The sequence below is a fragment of the Manis pentadactyla genome, chromosome 11 (assembly GCF_030020395.1).
Source record: "Manis pentadactyla isolate mManPen7 chromosome 11, mManPen7.hap1, whole genome shotgun sequence".
NCBI classification, from domain to species: Eukaryota; Metazoa; Chordata; class Mammalia; order Pholidota; family Manidae; genus Manis; species Manis pentadactyla.
This window is the reverse complement of record NC_080029.1, coordinates 52,738,955-52,755,093: the sequence shown is the minus strand read 5'-3', so window position 1 is coordinate 52,755,093 and position 16,139 is coordinate 52,738,955. Positions and strand designations below refer to the sequence as shown.

The window sequence follows — 16,139 nt, the reverse complement described above, 5'->3', positions numbered from 1 at the left end:
GAGCCTGCAGAGAGCTGCCTATGTTGAGGCTGCTGTGGGAAGGAGCCATGTAAAAAGACCAGTGAGAGAGAAAGAAAGAGGCTGACCTGAGAAGCCCTGGTCTTTGAACTTTTTAGTCCAGGCACCAGATATTTAAATGAAAAAAGCCTTGAAGACAATTCCAACATGAGCCATTTGCTGCGTGGAACTGGATGAGACCCTGAATTTTTTAGCTAAGCATTTCAACACCCAGATTTGTGAGCAAAACACATAATTGCTATTGTTTTAACTATTGTTTTGGGGTGGCTTGTTACATAGCAACAAATAATCAGAATAATGTGGCCTTTCAAAGGAACTAGTTATGTTACACAAGTGTTCAATATGACTTAACATGTATATAGAATGTCCTAATTTTGCTTATATCATTTAGCACACAGGTATCAGGAAGACAGATGTCCAGAAGAAATGTCTAGCATAAGCCAGTGAACATATAAAAAAGATTCATTCATTCAACAAGTAAATTTTATTGAGCATTTACTATCTGCTGAGTGATTTTTCTAGGCTTTTGGGATACATAATTGAATAAGACAACAAACAAATAAATTATTTGTTTCTATAGTCCCATGAGAGAAAAGGACAGTAATGAAATATGAATAAAATAACTCCAGGTTATGTGATAAGAAAAAACAATAGATCATGGAAGGGAATTAGGGAAGGTTTATTTAAGATAGGATTGTAAGGGAAGATATTTCCCAGTAGACTGAATTTGAAAATTAACATTTGAGGCTAAAAGAACAATAAATGTTTAAATCATGAGTTGTAAAAGAACAAGAAGGATAATGTGTCTAAAGTAGAGTGGGTAAAGTGGAGAGGGACATAAAATGATGAGTAGGGATTTGAATTGCATTTTAGGGAAGAAGGGACATCATGGGATGTATCTGATCAGGGGAATGGTATGATTTCAATTGCACTCTGAATCTGTTGATAAAAATACATGCCCTTTTATTCCTGGGCACACAGTAAGAATATATTTCCCAGCCTTCATGTCATTGGCTATGACTATATGCTTAGGTCTAGTCGACATAATGTGATATCTGGCCCACAAATGCATATCTGGCTCATAAAAATCTCCCATGTGTGCCATTCAAGCTCCTTCCCACTTTCAGTTGAAAGGATGGAGGCAACATGCAGAGTAACCTCAGGAGCCACAGGTTGAAGATGGCCAAGACATAGTCAACCTAGGTGCCTGAAAGACTGCGTGGAGCGGACTCTCTACCCCTACCTGCTTCCCCTTCCAGCACCAGTCACACACACCACCACCGCTAGCATTATCAACTAGGAAACACCCTCAACTCATTCATGGAAAACATTTAAAGTGTTTTTGTTTCGAATAATTACATGTATGGGTCCAGTTGATAACTAGGCCTAATGTACTTTACTTTATTTAGTGGATAAGCAGCTCCTTCTAAAAAAGGGGCTGGAGGGAAAGAAGATTAATGGAAAGACTATCTTAATCAACTAGAGGAGACACACTGATCATTTATACAGGGTAGTAACAGTGAACTTGGTAAGATATAGTTAGATTCTGAGTGTAGTTTGGAGAGCCAAAAGGACTTTCTGATGGATCACATTTAAGAATGTCAACTAGAAATCTTGAAAGTTCTTGTAATTCTTCTATATTCTTGTGAAACTGGAAAACTGAATAGACTTTTCTGATTCACTTTTGACTTAGAATAGAATCCACAGAATTTCATTGTACATGCAAAACAAATCTTCTCATGCAGAATTTCAGAGGAAGTGAAAGAAACTTCATTCCATGATCCTTGGACTTTATAGAAAATTAGGCATAGAAAAAGGGTCAGAAACCAAATTTGATTAAAGGATGTCTTCGGAGAAAATTGTGAAATACAGCTTCTTCCAGGATTGAGGTAGTAGAAGGAGAACCTGTCGATTTCATCTCCGTCCTACTGAGGGGCTTTTCACAGGACCAGACAGAGCTCTGAAATATTCTCTCTGAAATGGTGCCTAATATATCAGAGGAGACCAAAACCTGTGTGGCAGGAGGACAGAGGGGGCTACTCTGGAATCTGTGTGCTCCCACAGGTTCACTGGTAAGCATTTCCACCACACAGATGTGAGTCACATGACAAAGAAGGGGGTCCTGTGGGCTTGTCTTGGGCTCTGTTTAGTCGGTTGTCTGGAGGAAAGAAAGAAGCCCTCAGCAGAAAGGGGATAAGAGTTTACAGCACAAGCTGCTGAGAAATATCACACATACATGGACTCTCGGGACATTCGATGACTAGAGACCTCTCCTTGCATCTCTTCTAGATAGAAGAATCTCCCAAGAGGCCATTAATGTGCTACTTAGGGAAAAAAAAAGTTTTATTTAGAGAAGACCTCCCTACCCACCCCAAGCCAGGAAGGACAGAACCCAGCTATTGGGTCTGAGTCAGGGTAGGTAGAGAAGAGGGTAAAGAATAGACAAAGAGGAAGAAACCAAGCGTACCATCACTACCCTACCCCAGAGTTCCACCCTGAAGGTCTCCAGCCCAAAGTGGACCCAAGTTGGGCAGGGGAGAAAATATTGCACTAAATCAGTTTTGGAGTTTTATTAATATTTCGGATCATGCATTCAAAACACCGAACTAAATGCATGCTTGTGATTTGAAGGTACTGTAGAACTCTGTACGTCTAACAATGAGCAGAAGGGTCATGGGACCTCTCTGTCTTTTCCTTCTGAAACAGGGGAAGATTAAGCCACTGAATTAATTTAAAGAGACCACAGTACACTAAAATACAGTAGAGTCTTAATCACATTACGAACCATGCTTGTTCAATACACTGACTCAATTCATGACAGAAGAAATGTGAACATTTCTAAACCCAGTGAATTATAACAGAGATCTTTAGGTGGGAATGACCCATTATCTAACAGGTGTTTGGAAAGCACTGAGCTCAGGCTACCCAACATGTGATAGAATTTTCTTATCAAATGTATTAAGCAGCTGCTTCTTTCCTGACTTGGGAGAAATGTGGCACAAACACGTTTCTTAAAGGATCAATAAGAAAATGCATTGTTCAACACAATTTAAAATATAAGAGATCCCTCTTTAGTTTTGAGCTTTTTATCTACATGAAATGCTATTCTTATTTACTTTCAAGTGTTCTCTATTTAAAAAAAAATCATATGACAAGTTCAGAAATGTCCCTAGAGGTTTGAACCTATCCATACTCTATTTTGTCCATGGATTCTCTCAAATGGTAATGGGAATTCTATGAACTAATTTTCTTGTGCTTGTTCAGGAAACCTGATCTATGGATCTTGATTTAATTACAGACAAGAATGAGGGGGAAATAAACCTAAAGTTCTATTTTTACTATATCCATGACACAGTTATCTAAGACACTGCAGAGGTCTACAATGCAGAAGACCTGAAAATTTATTTGATATATTAAAAAGAAACCCATGATTCTTTAACTGAATTTCTTAGCCTTTGTGTCAGAAATCAGATGCCTCACATTACTGTAGCAGGTTTCATCCCCAGTTTAATCTAGGACCTGTTCACCAAAGCTATTTCTATATTCAGCAAGATTATATACAAAATTGATTTTATGAATTATGTGAATGGCACTGCTGAGAAGTTCCACTGGTAATGTAATATGACTATGCAAATGTACAATTCAGATAAATTAAATGCATAAAAATAAATTATAAATCAGAGATACACATTTTTAGGGCATTATTTATGTATTTTAGGTCATTCATATCAAAATTGGAAACTGTCCTTTGTAAGAACACAGATGAAAATTGCTAGGTGGGAAATGGAGGAGAAAAATCATTCTCTGAACAAATATTTGCTGTGGACTGAGTTAGTCCTTGTCAGAAGGTAACTGAGCAATAGGCATTTTATTCTGGACATTTTGCCGCTCGTACAGGGATTCAATATAGTTGGAGATGACCCCATGGTCAAACTAAATTTAATGTGACCTTTTTCTGTCTTTGATAAAATAATCGATGAGAGATTCTATACTGTATCCATGACATTTAAGTAGTTTGGCAATGCTGTAATTAACCTCACAATTATTATAGCAAGATTTAGCAGCATTATTTCATGGCTACTTGGAAAAACATGAGCTTAAAAGCAAACAAAGACAGAAACAATAAACACTGGTGATTATAAACAAAGAAAAACACTGGTGTACAGGTTTTTCTTTGAGATTTGGGGTGGAAAAAGAATCTGGTTACTCAATGAGACAATGTTTTACACAGTGCCGCATTTCACCAGCAGAGATACCTAAAATAGGAAGGTTAAGATACTTCCATTCATGGACCCTATCTTTTTATTTATTTCTATATATTATTCCTTGGTATTCTTATATTCCTCACAGAATTAAAAACTCCTTTGAGGATAGGGATTAGTCATTTATCTTTGTAGTTACACCCATGCATTCCTTACAAATTTGCTGAGTCATTAGCATATGGTAGTTGTCCAGTATTAGTCTCTAAAATTAAACAACTGAAATAGAGATCACATTTCATTGATTTTAAAACCCTTATTTATTTTCATACTTTAGCTTTCTAAAATCATGATGTGTCTTACATTCAATAGCCTCTTACAGGTTCTATCAGCTAGGCACAGCAGTGGTGATCTGGTGTGGATTATAAATGTTCTTAACGACCAAGAAGAATGTTGTGTAGAAAACCATAGTCATGAAAGACTGGAATAAAAACAGATTTTGAGGTTGGGTTGATTCTGTGTGTGAAGTTTCAGAGATAATTTAATCAATTTATTTTTCTTTTAATTTCCTTTTTATGAATGCTAGTAGGTGATTTTTGTTGTAAAAGAAAACCTAAATGTAAACAAAGCTGAAATACTTCTCTCAATAACTTTCTATCTTACAAGAAAACACTGTGGTAGCTTAATTGGCATTAGATTTTATTTTGCACTGATATAGAAAAAACTGATACATTTCACAATACTAAATACTGCATAGCTTAAAATTTTATAGCAGGTAATGCACTATTTATAGTGTCTTGATTTACACTGTAACACCTTGCAATATTTGAATAGAGTATATATTTGGTCAAGTAGAATATTTCTGATAATTTGGATAACAGATAGCTGCGGTCATTAAAACCACAATCTATATTCACAAAAATCACAGGTATTAATCTTAATATACTCAATTATATTTTGCTTCCATTGTAATCCTTCATCTTGAGAAATTTTTATTTGTCTGCAGGAAGAGACCTCTTGGGCATGTAAGTATCTTTTTGAATTTAGAGGCATGGATGTCCATCCTCCATCCTCAACCCAGCATCATGCCAGGGGAAGTGAGATGGGAAGAACCATAACCTCCTTGCACAGTAACTTTATATCCTCCAAAACAGAGGGATAGCGTCTCCTCTACATGTGGGACCAAGACCCCAGTTTATAGCAGCCCCACTAGAATAACACTGCTGTTGACTTAGCTACCCCTTTACATCAGTTCCTCAAATAAATTTTGCCTTTTACTATCTCTGACTTTTCCATGCCTTTCCCTAATCTCAGTCTGTTAAAACATTACCCAGACCTGGTGAATATGTCATTAGATATTCCCCAATAACCTTACCCAGAAGGTACTATAAGTTTTTACATGTCTATAGCTTTTGCTTATACTTGCCAAACACTGTATCATATGGCTATTAATTATGTATTTTATGTTCACTATTTGACAGCAGAATCCTTGATTAAAAGGTAATGTTTTATAGATCTCTATATAATTCCACAATTCAAAATCTGCTTGATGTAGGGATTAAACAAATGTTTATTAAACCTTAAATTGACTTAAATTGATACAATTGTTAAATTCCTAAGCTAATACATGATCTGTATGACAAGGTTTAAAGCTCTTCACCACATATGCAATTTCATTATTTTTTTTACTAATATATTATAGAAACTATTCAATGGTATCACTAAGAACATGTTATAAAAATTATTCAATGCAAATATAAAGCATAGTTATTAAGATTTAGGAATTTTAGGTTCCATTTATAATTAAACATCATTTATCATTGATAAGTAATTTCTGTGTATGTTTCATATATGAGCCATATTTGAGGAAATATTTTTATGTTAAATATTATTTGCTTTTATGTGATAGCCTGACTAACCCAGAAATCTATGATGTAATACTTTCTCAGCAAACTTACCTCTCACAATAATGTTGGTGGACTTTTTTGCAGGATTTCCCACATTATTATTGGCAATGCAGCTGTAAGTACCAGCATCTTCTGAGGTGATGGCGGGTATGGTCAAAGTCCCTCCATTCAAAACAGTCTTTTCAGGCAGGGTCCCAAAGGACCTGACCCAGGTAAGAGAGGGTGCAGGCTCTCCTCCTGTCGTAACACATACTAATGTTATGGCCTCTCCAGGATTTACAACTATAGGCTCATCCACCAAGAGCTTAATTGACGGAGATGCTAAAAGACATAAACAAAAGAACATGCTCCTATTTAGATCTACTACAACTAGCACTCATAAGCATGCTTTATATTTATTCAAACAATTAAAATTAAATATTGTTCTCTTGCTAAAATCTTACTGCATTAATCAAATTTAAACCAGATATAATAGTTATATATTTTAATTATATGGTATAAACCTGTAGAACTGTATTAAAATCTTATACATGGAGAGGGGAATTACATTTTATGTTTTCCTGGATTATTGCTCCAAAATTAAAATGACAAGAGGGATTAAAGTCTTAAAACAAAAATCCCTTTCTCTTTTAGTGCTGACAATCACCATTTGTTTTTGTCCTTCCAGGTATAAACATTGCAGCCGTTTAGTTCTTGTATTTTCATGATGAAGATTGTCAATTATTTAATTTTGGGGGCAATCTGAGGTGAAATGATACATTTTTGCAAGCTGAACACAAATGAGTAAAAAGAGATAAAGGCATAGATCATTCCAGTCTTTTACTAAGCAGTGGACCTGGTTTTTTATCTCAAAAGGAATAACACAATTATCTAATTCAAATGCAGTCTCCATTCTTAACCTCTAATCTTTCCATTCACAGAGGTCTAAGGAATGAGTTCTCATAAACACTACTTTAAAACTTAGACACAATCAGACACATGAGAGTTCAGACAGTCACCAAACTATGCCTGCCACCCCTCCTATGTTGGGGTTACAATAATCTTCCCAGTGAAAATAAGTCATTTCAATCTTTCAGGTTAAAAAAGAGAAAGATAAATACCCATTCAGTAAAAATGCTGTGTTCCAGACTTTTCATCAAACACTCAGAACAGAAACAGCACAAAAACTATATTCCCATACAGCACTTTTTTCTGCTTACACAGCAGTCAGTGCTGGCCTTCATGAGTACCTAATAAAAACAGGGGGATGGTGTTTGAGTTCACACATTCAGAATTATTTTGTGCCCAAATTAAAATTCTATTGAATGAATCAATCCATATTAGAAACAAAGTGTTCAATTGTATTGTGCGATTTTATTTTATTTATTTTTTCAGGTATTAACTTCAGCTTAGAGTTAGAGGAGAATATTTTCCTCAGAATAAAAGACAAACTCCATGTGTGGAAATTTTCTCCATATTGATCCTTCTAACATCATTTTAAGTAAAGTATCTTCATAGCCCTTTTGAGGTGTTGATTTTAAATTATAAGGATTTATGATTAAAAACCTGTTGGGAAATGTATGCAATGAAAATATGCAAAAGGCACTGCAGTTTGGTAGAAAGTATCTCAAATAATTATTTAATACTGTCAAACTTATGGAAGATACTAATTAAATATTTTTAAAATTCTAAATTATTGATATATCATCATGAAAAAGTAAGAAAAATTCCTATAGCCCAATTTGAGGTAGATAGTATAATCTTACAAAGGTATTTAGTTAAAACTCAATTCTAGACATTCCAATATTTATATACTTACAAAGCTCATTTGTTTTACATCAGATTTTAGTAAATTAAAAATCACAAGGGCTAAGGGCCATTAATAGCATACGTTTGGTCTATGGAAACACACAATGGTGATATCAAGTCAAGAAATATTTGCCCCTGAAATTGACTTGTATAAGGATGAGTTGTGGTAGAGATAGTTTTTAGATAGTTCTATGATAGTTATCTAGATAGTTGTTAACTAGATAGTTAATATTAAAGCAAATAGCTTAAGAGAACTTCAAAGCTCAAAAAAAGAAAACCCCTGTATCACAGGAAGACCACTGTTTTACCCACAATGCATTGCAGAACTATATTCACAATCTTACTGGGATTTATCACGCTTAAGTCTAAATCATGCCCTAGAGAAAAAAATTAAAGTAGGAAAAAGATAAAAATATTTTTTTCTACTATTACAAATACTTTTAAGAAAAAAAAAGTGGTGGTTACCATGGGAGAGGGGATTGGATCGTGGGTGGGAAGGGTGAAGAGGATAAAGAGACACAAAAATCTCAATCATAGTATAAGTTGGTCATGGGGATGGAAGTGCAGCATGGAGAATACAGTCAACGGTTCTGTAATATCATTCTATATTGACCGATAGTGACTGCGTTAGCTGGGATGAGGATTTAATAATGGGTGTCACTGTTGAATCTGGTGTTTATCAACTATCCTTCAATAAAAAAAAGAATAAAAAAATTAATTTCTTATTGGAAGGATTTTTTTCAAATTTGGAGGTATATAAAAGATAATGCAAAACATCCTGGACTGGCTATTCCTTCTTACAGGCTTCCATGGGCCCCCTATTTTTCTTCTCATATTATATTGTATAATATTAGCCAGGCAGCCACTGTTGCTTTTCAGCCGGAAGTAAAGTGTCATGATTGCATTCTCTGAAGTATGGCATGATGGTTGAATGGTAAGATACACTTGGTTCGACTCTTGACTGTGTTATTATTTAATAACTGCTTCAACTTGGGCAAGTTTTTTCAGTGAGTGACTGATTGAAAACTGAGTGACTCAGTTTCTCACTGCTGAAATGGAGGAAAGTAATTATTAACTATCTTACAGCGTTGAGATGAATTAATGTGTAAAGTGCTTACAGTAGTACCTAGCACAAATTATGCACTGAGAAAAGTGTTTTCTTTTGTCATTATTTTTATTACCAGCCCCATTGCCTGGTCCAGGGCTTGGCACATAATGGGTGCTTAATAAACATTATTTATAATAAACAAATAATAAATAAATAAAACAAATGTAATGTAATAAAATATATAAATAATAGAATAAATAAAAATACAATAATATAATGTCACATATTATTAATATATTAATATTATATTATGTATATTACTTATTCAACATAAAATATAATTAGTAAGGCAAATCCATAAGGAGGCAAATGAGTGAGTTACAAAAAATGTAGTCACTGTACAATGCAATTATTCTATTTCACTCTGATGCATACAGAAGACATATTTTAAAATCTTTTTTTTTTTTTCCCACGCAAGAGACTTTATTATCTGAAGGAGAGAGTGGCTGCCCCAGAGGAAAGGGGAGAGAGAGAGAGAGAGAGGGAGCAGCAGAGAGAGAGAGGGAGCACCAGAGAGAGCAGAGAGAGAGAGAGAGAGAGAGGGAGAAGGGAGAGGGAGAGAGAGTAGGGGGACAGAGAGAAAGAGACAAAAAGAGAGAGAGGGCAGCAGCGTGGTACCTTTCATTGTGGCGGATCCGCTAGTCCTGTTGCCTTGGGGGAGGGTCGGGATGTTTAGAGATAAGGCGGGGCAAGCCCAGGCATAATTCTCACTGGCTTATGTGCTTGGGACCATGGGGCAAATGGAGAATAAATTACTATATTCTTACATTCCTCCCTTTTCTGTTTTATAAGTGGTAGAGGATTTGGGAAGGGGTGAAGGTTAGTCTTCAGTAACTGCTTCCTGCTGATTAGGGGCGATGAAGTTCATTTTTGTATTGATGGGGGCGGTCCTCAGATGAGCCCTTGGTCTGCAGTGGCGATGGCATGTTCCAGGGTCAATAAGGATTATCGTCTTTGGAGAGGGGTTGGTAATCCTGTAATATAAGCAAATCGAAGGCCGGTGTTGGGCGAGAAGAGGAGCGACTGGGTAAATGGACGGTGAGCCTGTGGAGGAGGATCGGGCAGTGAGGGTTCCCAAAGCAGCTCAGGTTCCCAGAATGACTCAGGAGACACAGGCCCACGCAAGAGATTTTATTATCTGAAGGAGAGAGTGGCTGCCCCAGAGGGGGTTGGGGAGAGAGAGAGAGAGGGAGAGAGAGAGAGCAGGGAGAGCAGGGGGACAGAGAGACAGAGACAAAAAGAGAGCTAAAATCATTTTTGACTATTGGAGGTCCTACACCACATCATATAAAATATATTTATAGACACCCATATACATTTTTAAGAAACATAATCAAACTCTTTTTGTGTTAAATAGTTTACAATATTTATTATTTGTAAGTTGAAATTACTGGTTTTTAATAATCCTTGTTTTCATAGAGCCTTTAAAATGTCTGTGCAAGTAAATGCTATTTTTTTCACAATGTGCTCCAACTGTCCAACAATCTTGAGTCTATGTATTATAAGCCTCTTCTTCAGCACTTGTGTAAGTATATGGAAATGAAGAAAGATGATTCTTATTGTACTAGATAATGTATGTAGCTGAGTGTTCAGTATGTGTCTACTTCATGTGTTGGTCAAAATTCCCCATCACTATGTAAATAGAAACATGTAAGACTGTGGAGATCATCAGTTCTCTTATTGCCATAAGAAAAATTCATTGCTCTAAAACATTCTATAGGATCTAGACATCCATTGATTCTTACAGCAACATGTGGTAGACAAATTAAGTAATAAAGAAATCAAAGATGAGGCCTGAAAAGACGAGGGGATAAGAAAAACACTGAATGGATAGCATGTAATTTTTATTTGGGATGTTCATCAAACCAAATTAAAAAAGTGGAAAAAGGTTAAATACATAAACAAAGGAAATCTTTCAAATTAAGTAAAAAACCAGATGTTGTTTTAAATATGTTTTATAGTTATTGCCAAAATATGGCTCAAATTACATAAAAATAATTTCTCAACTAAGTTTGCTTATAACATAATACACACACATAGATACAGACACTACTAATTATAAACATGCATGTAACATGGTGCTTATAAATAACTGTAGTGCCAATCAAAATTTCAGAATGATAATTTTTCCAGCACTTAATGATGCAAGGCATGGGTCACCAAAGCAGCTGTCAGAGACATGACTGTTCTCATTGAGATCAGTGCACCAACATTCTAGCATCCTTGATGTGCTCTGTGGTAGGAATGTGATAGATAGATAAATTAGATAGATAGACAGATGACAGATAGATGATAGATAGATAATAGATTAGATAGATAGATAGATAGATAGATAATTGGATTATTGGTCAGGGAGAGATGTGATAAAGTAGGATAAACAAAGAGAGACAAAGAAAGGGAAGAGGGGAAAAGAAAGAGAGGAAAGGCCAATTTTTGTTTCTGTTTTCCAAAATTCTACATCCTTACTAGACCTTCAATAACTGATATATGGAAAATAAATTTTAGGAAATAACTCTGAGAAGGAGAATTCTTCCCATGGTCCCTTAAGCTCCTCCCCTCTTGGCAAACAAAAAAAATTTTCTTGGGCTGAGCAACAGATACTTTGGTGGGTCTGAGACAGAGAGAAGACTGGCCTCTTGATTTCACACCAAATCTTAAATGGCTATTCAAGAGCAGAGAGGACCTGTGTGTCCATTTCTGGTCTGAGGTCACTGGGTGTGACTGGCTGAATAGACAAGGGCACAGTGAGTCTCAAGGGAAAGTTTCCATGCCTCAGGGGAACAGCCCTAGCTCCACAGTGGTGCACTGGAGGAGCAGAGACTGATAGACCTGAATGTGCCAAGACAATAGGAATGTAGGGTGTCTCAGGTGACACATGCTTACCAAAAGATTCAGACCCCACACTCCTCACCTTGGTACAACACAGCACCTAGAATTTAAACAAAATCTGGTGGAACTACACACTGGCTGAGACAAAAATTTCTGAAAATATAACAAAATAGGTGGTTGAAGTGGAAATGAAGTTGAATTATAAAATAATACAGAAAGATATTTCTTTCAAACGTGAGCTTGCAGACTGGGATTCATTCTCACTACAAATTTTAGTGAGTCAGTTCCTCAGAGACTCTTCTAGATGTGTGAAGCAAAGATTTAGTTAGGAGTTGATTAAGAATATATTCTTTAGGAAGAAAATATTATTTTAGCTGAAGTCAATGACTTCTTGGGTGTTTTGGTCTGGTTTTACTGCTACTTAACATAATACTTTGTTGAAGATAAACATGGTTCAAGAAAATGAAAACAGTGCAGTGATAACCATCTTTATATTCTTAGAGACTTTGGTCCTCCATAGATCTCAGACTTTTAATTTTTAAACAGCATCTTAGTTTTCCACTCCTGTCTTTATTAAATTGATATGAAAGAATTTACTGTCTAAACCTGCCAGTTGCCTTGAGTTAAAGATATTCTAAGCCGTGTCTTTTTGAATGGAAGAAATCTGAGTATTAGAAAGAAACTTGAGTCACAGGGAAATCAGGAGGAAGGAGAAATAAACAAACAAAAAACCAGAAAGCACTCCATAAAAAATCCTCAGCTGGTATGGTATTTGTCTTACTTAGTTTGAATCACTCCAAAAGAAGGTCCTGATAAAAGTAATTAATTTGAGTGGAGATCCCAGGGAGCTTATTGAAGGAGCATAAAAGAGTGACAAAAAAGGAAGAAAAACTAATAAAAGATCACTAATGAGTGGGTTATCACTGTGAGAAACCTGGCTCCCTGCTGCTGGGAACCCCATAAGAGACTATGTAACACGCACCTCAGAACTCCCCTGCTGAAGAGCAAGAAGGCTGGGTGCAGTGACTGCCAGCCCCTGTGCCTCAACAGCTGAGGACTATTCTGTGGGTTCTAACTTCCCAACCTCAGGCTTTGGCTGAACCCATTGCTGAGTCCACAGAAAGTCCTCAGACAGAACGACACTGATTGTGGAAGTTAAAAGAAGCTGTAGCAACCTTCAGAACATATTCAGAGAAGGCAGGACACTCACAGGATGCTAGGACAACCTTTCCATGTAAATTCAATGACCAAATAGTTGGTTATGTGGAGAAAATGTGAAAAGAAAGGTGACTAGGGACACCTTTATCTATCAGGATATAGGCACAAAATGAAAAAAGAGCACATATGAATTAAACAAAGGGGTAAAAATATATACGATTAACTTCTTGCTTCTGTTCCATGGTCTTTTAAACTAGAAAATATAGTTGATAGACAACCAAGTCCAGCTTCTGTGTGGAGAGATGTGATTAAACTATGCTTACAGATTCAAGGAATTGAAAAATGCTTATTTCAAAAGAACTAGTCATTTCACTGAGATACAGGAATTTACTGTATTTTCATGCATTTCATTGAAATCCACATTCAACATACATTTCATTGAAATACAGGTAGCTGTGAAGATTTCATGGAACAAAAATGAGAGACTATATTAGAAGCTGATTTGAACATGCAAAACAACCCACCCAATTACTTGGGGTTATTATTTAAATATTATCATTATTGACATATTAATCAATTTGCATGAAGCCCATGATATTGTATTGCGGAATTCTATTTAAAACAGTGCTCCAAGATATGGCAATATTTTAAAAGGTATTCATAAATAACCTCTAAGTAGAGAGAGTACCTTTGCTACATATATTGAACACAAATGCATTTTTCATTATTTTAATATTCACAGGATGGATATTTCTGGAAATAATTGAGAAGGAAGAGTGTGTTCCTCCATGGAAAGTTACGTAAAATTCTCCTAGAAGAGACTCAGTTCATAATTCCACGGATTCCAAACAAGGGGTTCCCTCAGATGGGTTTTGTTTAGTTGGCATAATAACTTTGTTTTTGTTATTATTGATATTTTTTAGGAAGGGGTTTCTTTAGGTATTGCTTGTTCTCCCTAGTACAACACATTTGAAAATATTCACCCATTCATTCATTCTTTATTGAGCACCTACTGTGCATTAGGCCCTGTGACAGACATGTGGGATATATCAATGAATAAAATGGCCAAAAAATCCTTGTCCTCAGAAGCTTATGCCCTATCAGGAAGATAATTGGCTCTATCCCTGCAACTCCCATTGTTTTAGGTGACTTCATATGTTTATATTACCTGTCTCTTCTCTGAAGTTATGTGCATTTGTGATGTCTGACCAGGATGTATATGCCATCAGATCACAGAGAGTAAAGCAATTTGCCAAAATATATTCTTCAATGAAATGAGACTTTACAAAATATAACAAGTGTCATTTACATTTGAATCTAGTCATTGAATGAGATAAATGGAAAAAGTGGAAATGGAACTTGTATTCTAAGGTGAGCAAAACACAAAATCAAAAGCTTATTATGTTGGTCAATAAACTATGCCAGACATTGGGTCACTAATACTTAATGGCCTGACATCTTCATAAACACTGGGAAAACATGAGGAAGAACTTTAGTAGTACCTATATCTGACTCCCTTGTACAAAATCCCTTACTGTACTTGCCAACAGGTGAAATCTTGGCAAATTTTGGTCTTACTCGCATTTACAAGTAAGTGAGCATTCATCTGCTGTTGCAGGAGAATCCCAGTGGGTCATCATACACGGAGAGAAAATCCAAGCACTTACAACTAAGGAATTTGTTGACCATGGAATTTTCCTGTTCTTCATAGAAGATACTAAGTTTTTAGGAATAGTGTTAGTTTGCAAAGATGTCCTCTTTGCAAGATCAGCAGACCATCATGCTGCCTAAAATTCTTTTCTTTATCCAACTAGTAAACTAGTAGCTGAGTGCTCTACCATGCCCAAACATCATTATTAATGACAAATTCCTAATTTCTTGCCCAAACCAACTGAGTTGTTTCTTCCTTTGTATAAGCAAAACTGCTCATAATACACCCCCCTCCCCACCACCACTATTACATTTACCCCTACACTTTCATTGTGAGATATTTAGGAATAAGAGCTCAGGATGAGAAGGGTCCTGATGTTTTTTACATCTGCAACACTAGCACCCAAAAAAGGGTCTGGAAAAAATTAGGTTATCAGTAAGATATCAATGAATAAAATAATGTTTAATTTAAAAATTAGAGAACAGAAACTCCACCTAAGCCCTGACCATCATAACTTAAATAAAATAAAATAAAATAAAATAAATGTGAAAGAATGTGATATATGCCTCAAGATTTCACGAGCCATTCAAAGAAAAGTACTAGTTATGAAGACTTGCCAATTCTTTCATTTTATAACACCCTAAACTTAACCATGCTTTGTATTACTAACAAGGTGATGAAGAATGTTTTTATCAAAATTTAGTACACCAGATATATAAAATAAATGTAGCATAGTATTTACACTCCTTGGCATTTAATTCTTTGCTCAGTTAAAACACATACACTACTATTAATAAAACATGTGATTTAAGTCAAATTATGTCCCTGAAACCAAAATAAAGGACACATGACCTTTTTCATAAGAGGGCCAGTATGCGGATAATTCAATATATATTTTTAAAACATCAGTCAAGATTTAAGGCTCTTCTGTAAGAGTGATACAGAGAGGCAGCAGAACAGAAAGGACATCCCCTCTAAGACCATCTGGTCTTGACCTTGCAGCTCTATTTCCTGAAACCTCACCAGAGTGACAAAGCAAATGGAACAGTAACTCCGCGCTGGCCCCCGCAAGCTGCTGAGATGGAGGCAGCTGGTATCTCTACAGCCCGTGTTATAACGCAGAGGAATCCATGCAGAAAGGTACTCTCATACTGATTATTCTCTCATTGGGCTGATAAAGGTTAGCTTTTTTCTTTTTATTATTCATCCTGGGAGACACTGTATTACAGTGTTATATTTGGAATCCATTTATGATTCTGTGACTTCATTCTATAGCAATCATGGCCAAGTTCGCTCATAGCTAAACTTGAAGAATAATGTTGAACAGATTTAACTCTGCAGGTCCTCTATTAGCCCCTCTAAACATCAAGGGAATTCTGTTAGAAATTATTTAAAGGACTGCCTAAACCAAATTTCTATCTTGATCAGGGAAACACTTGGGTATATTGTCTCCTAATCTTACGACACATTTTTATTCAGGT

General features: G+C 35.9%; 1 protein-coding gene across 1 annotated transcript in view; it reads right to left on the bottom strand.

Moving 5' to 3' along the window:
* Positions 1 to 16,139, bottom strand: part of MDGA2 (MAM domain containing glycosylphosphatidylinositol anchor 2) — a 900,504-nt gene that overhangs the window by 283,775 nt on the left and 600,590 nt on the right. Inside the window, exon 6 of the mRNA XM_057488484.1 lies at positions 6,176 to 6,445. Within this exon, the coding sequence (XP_057344467.1) occupies positions 6,176 to 6,445 (270 nt within the window). The remainder of the gene's footprint in view (positions 1 to 6,175; positions 6,446 to 16,139) is intronic.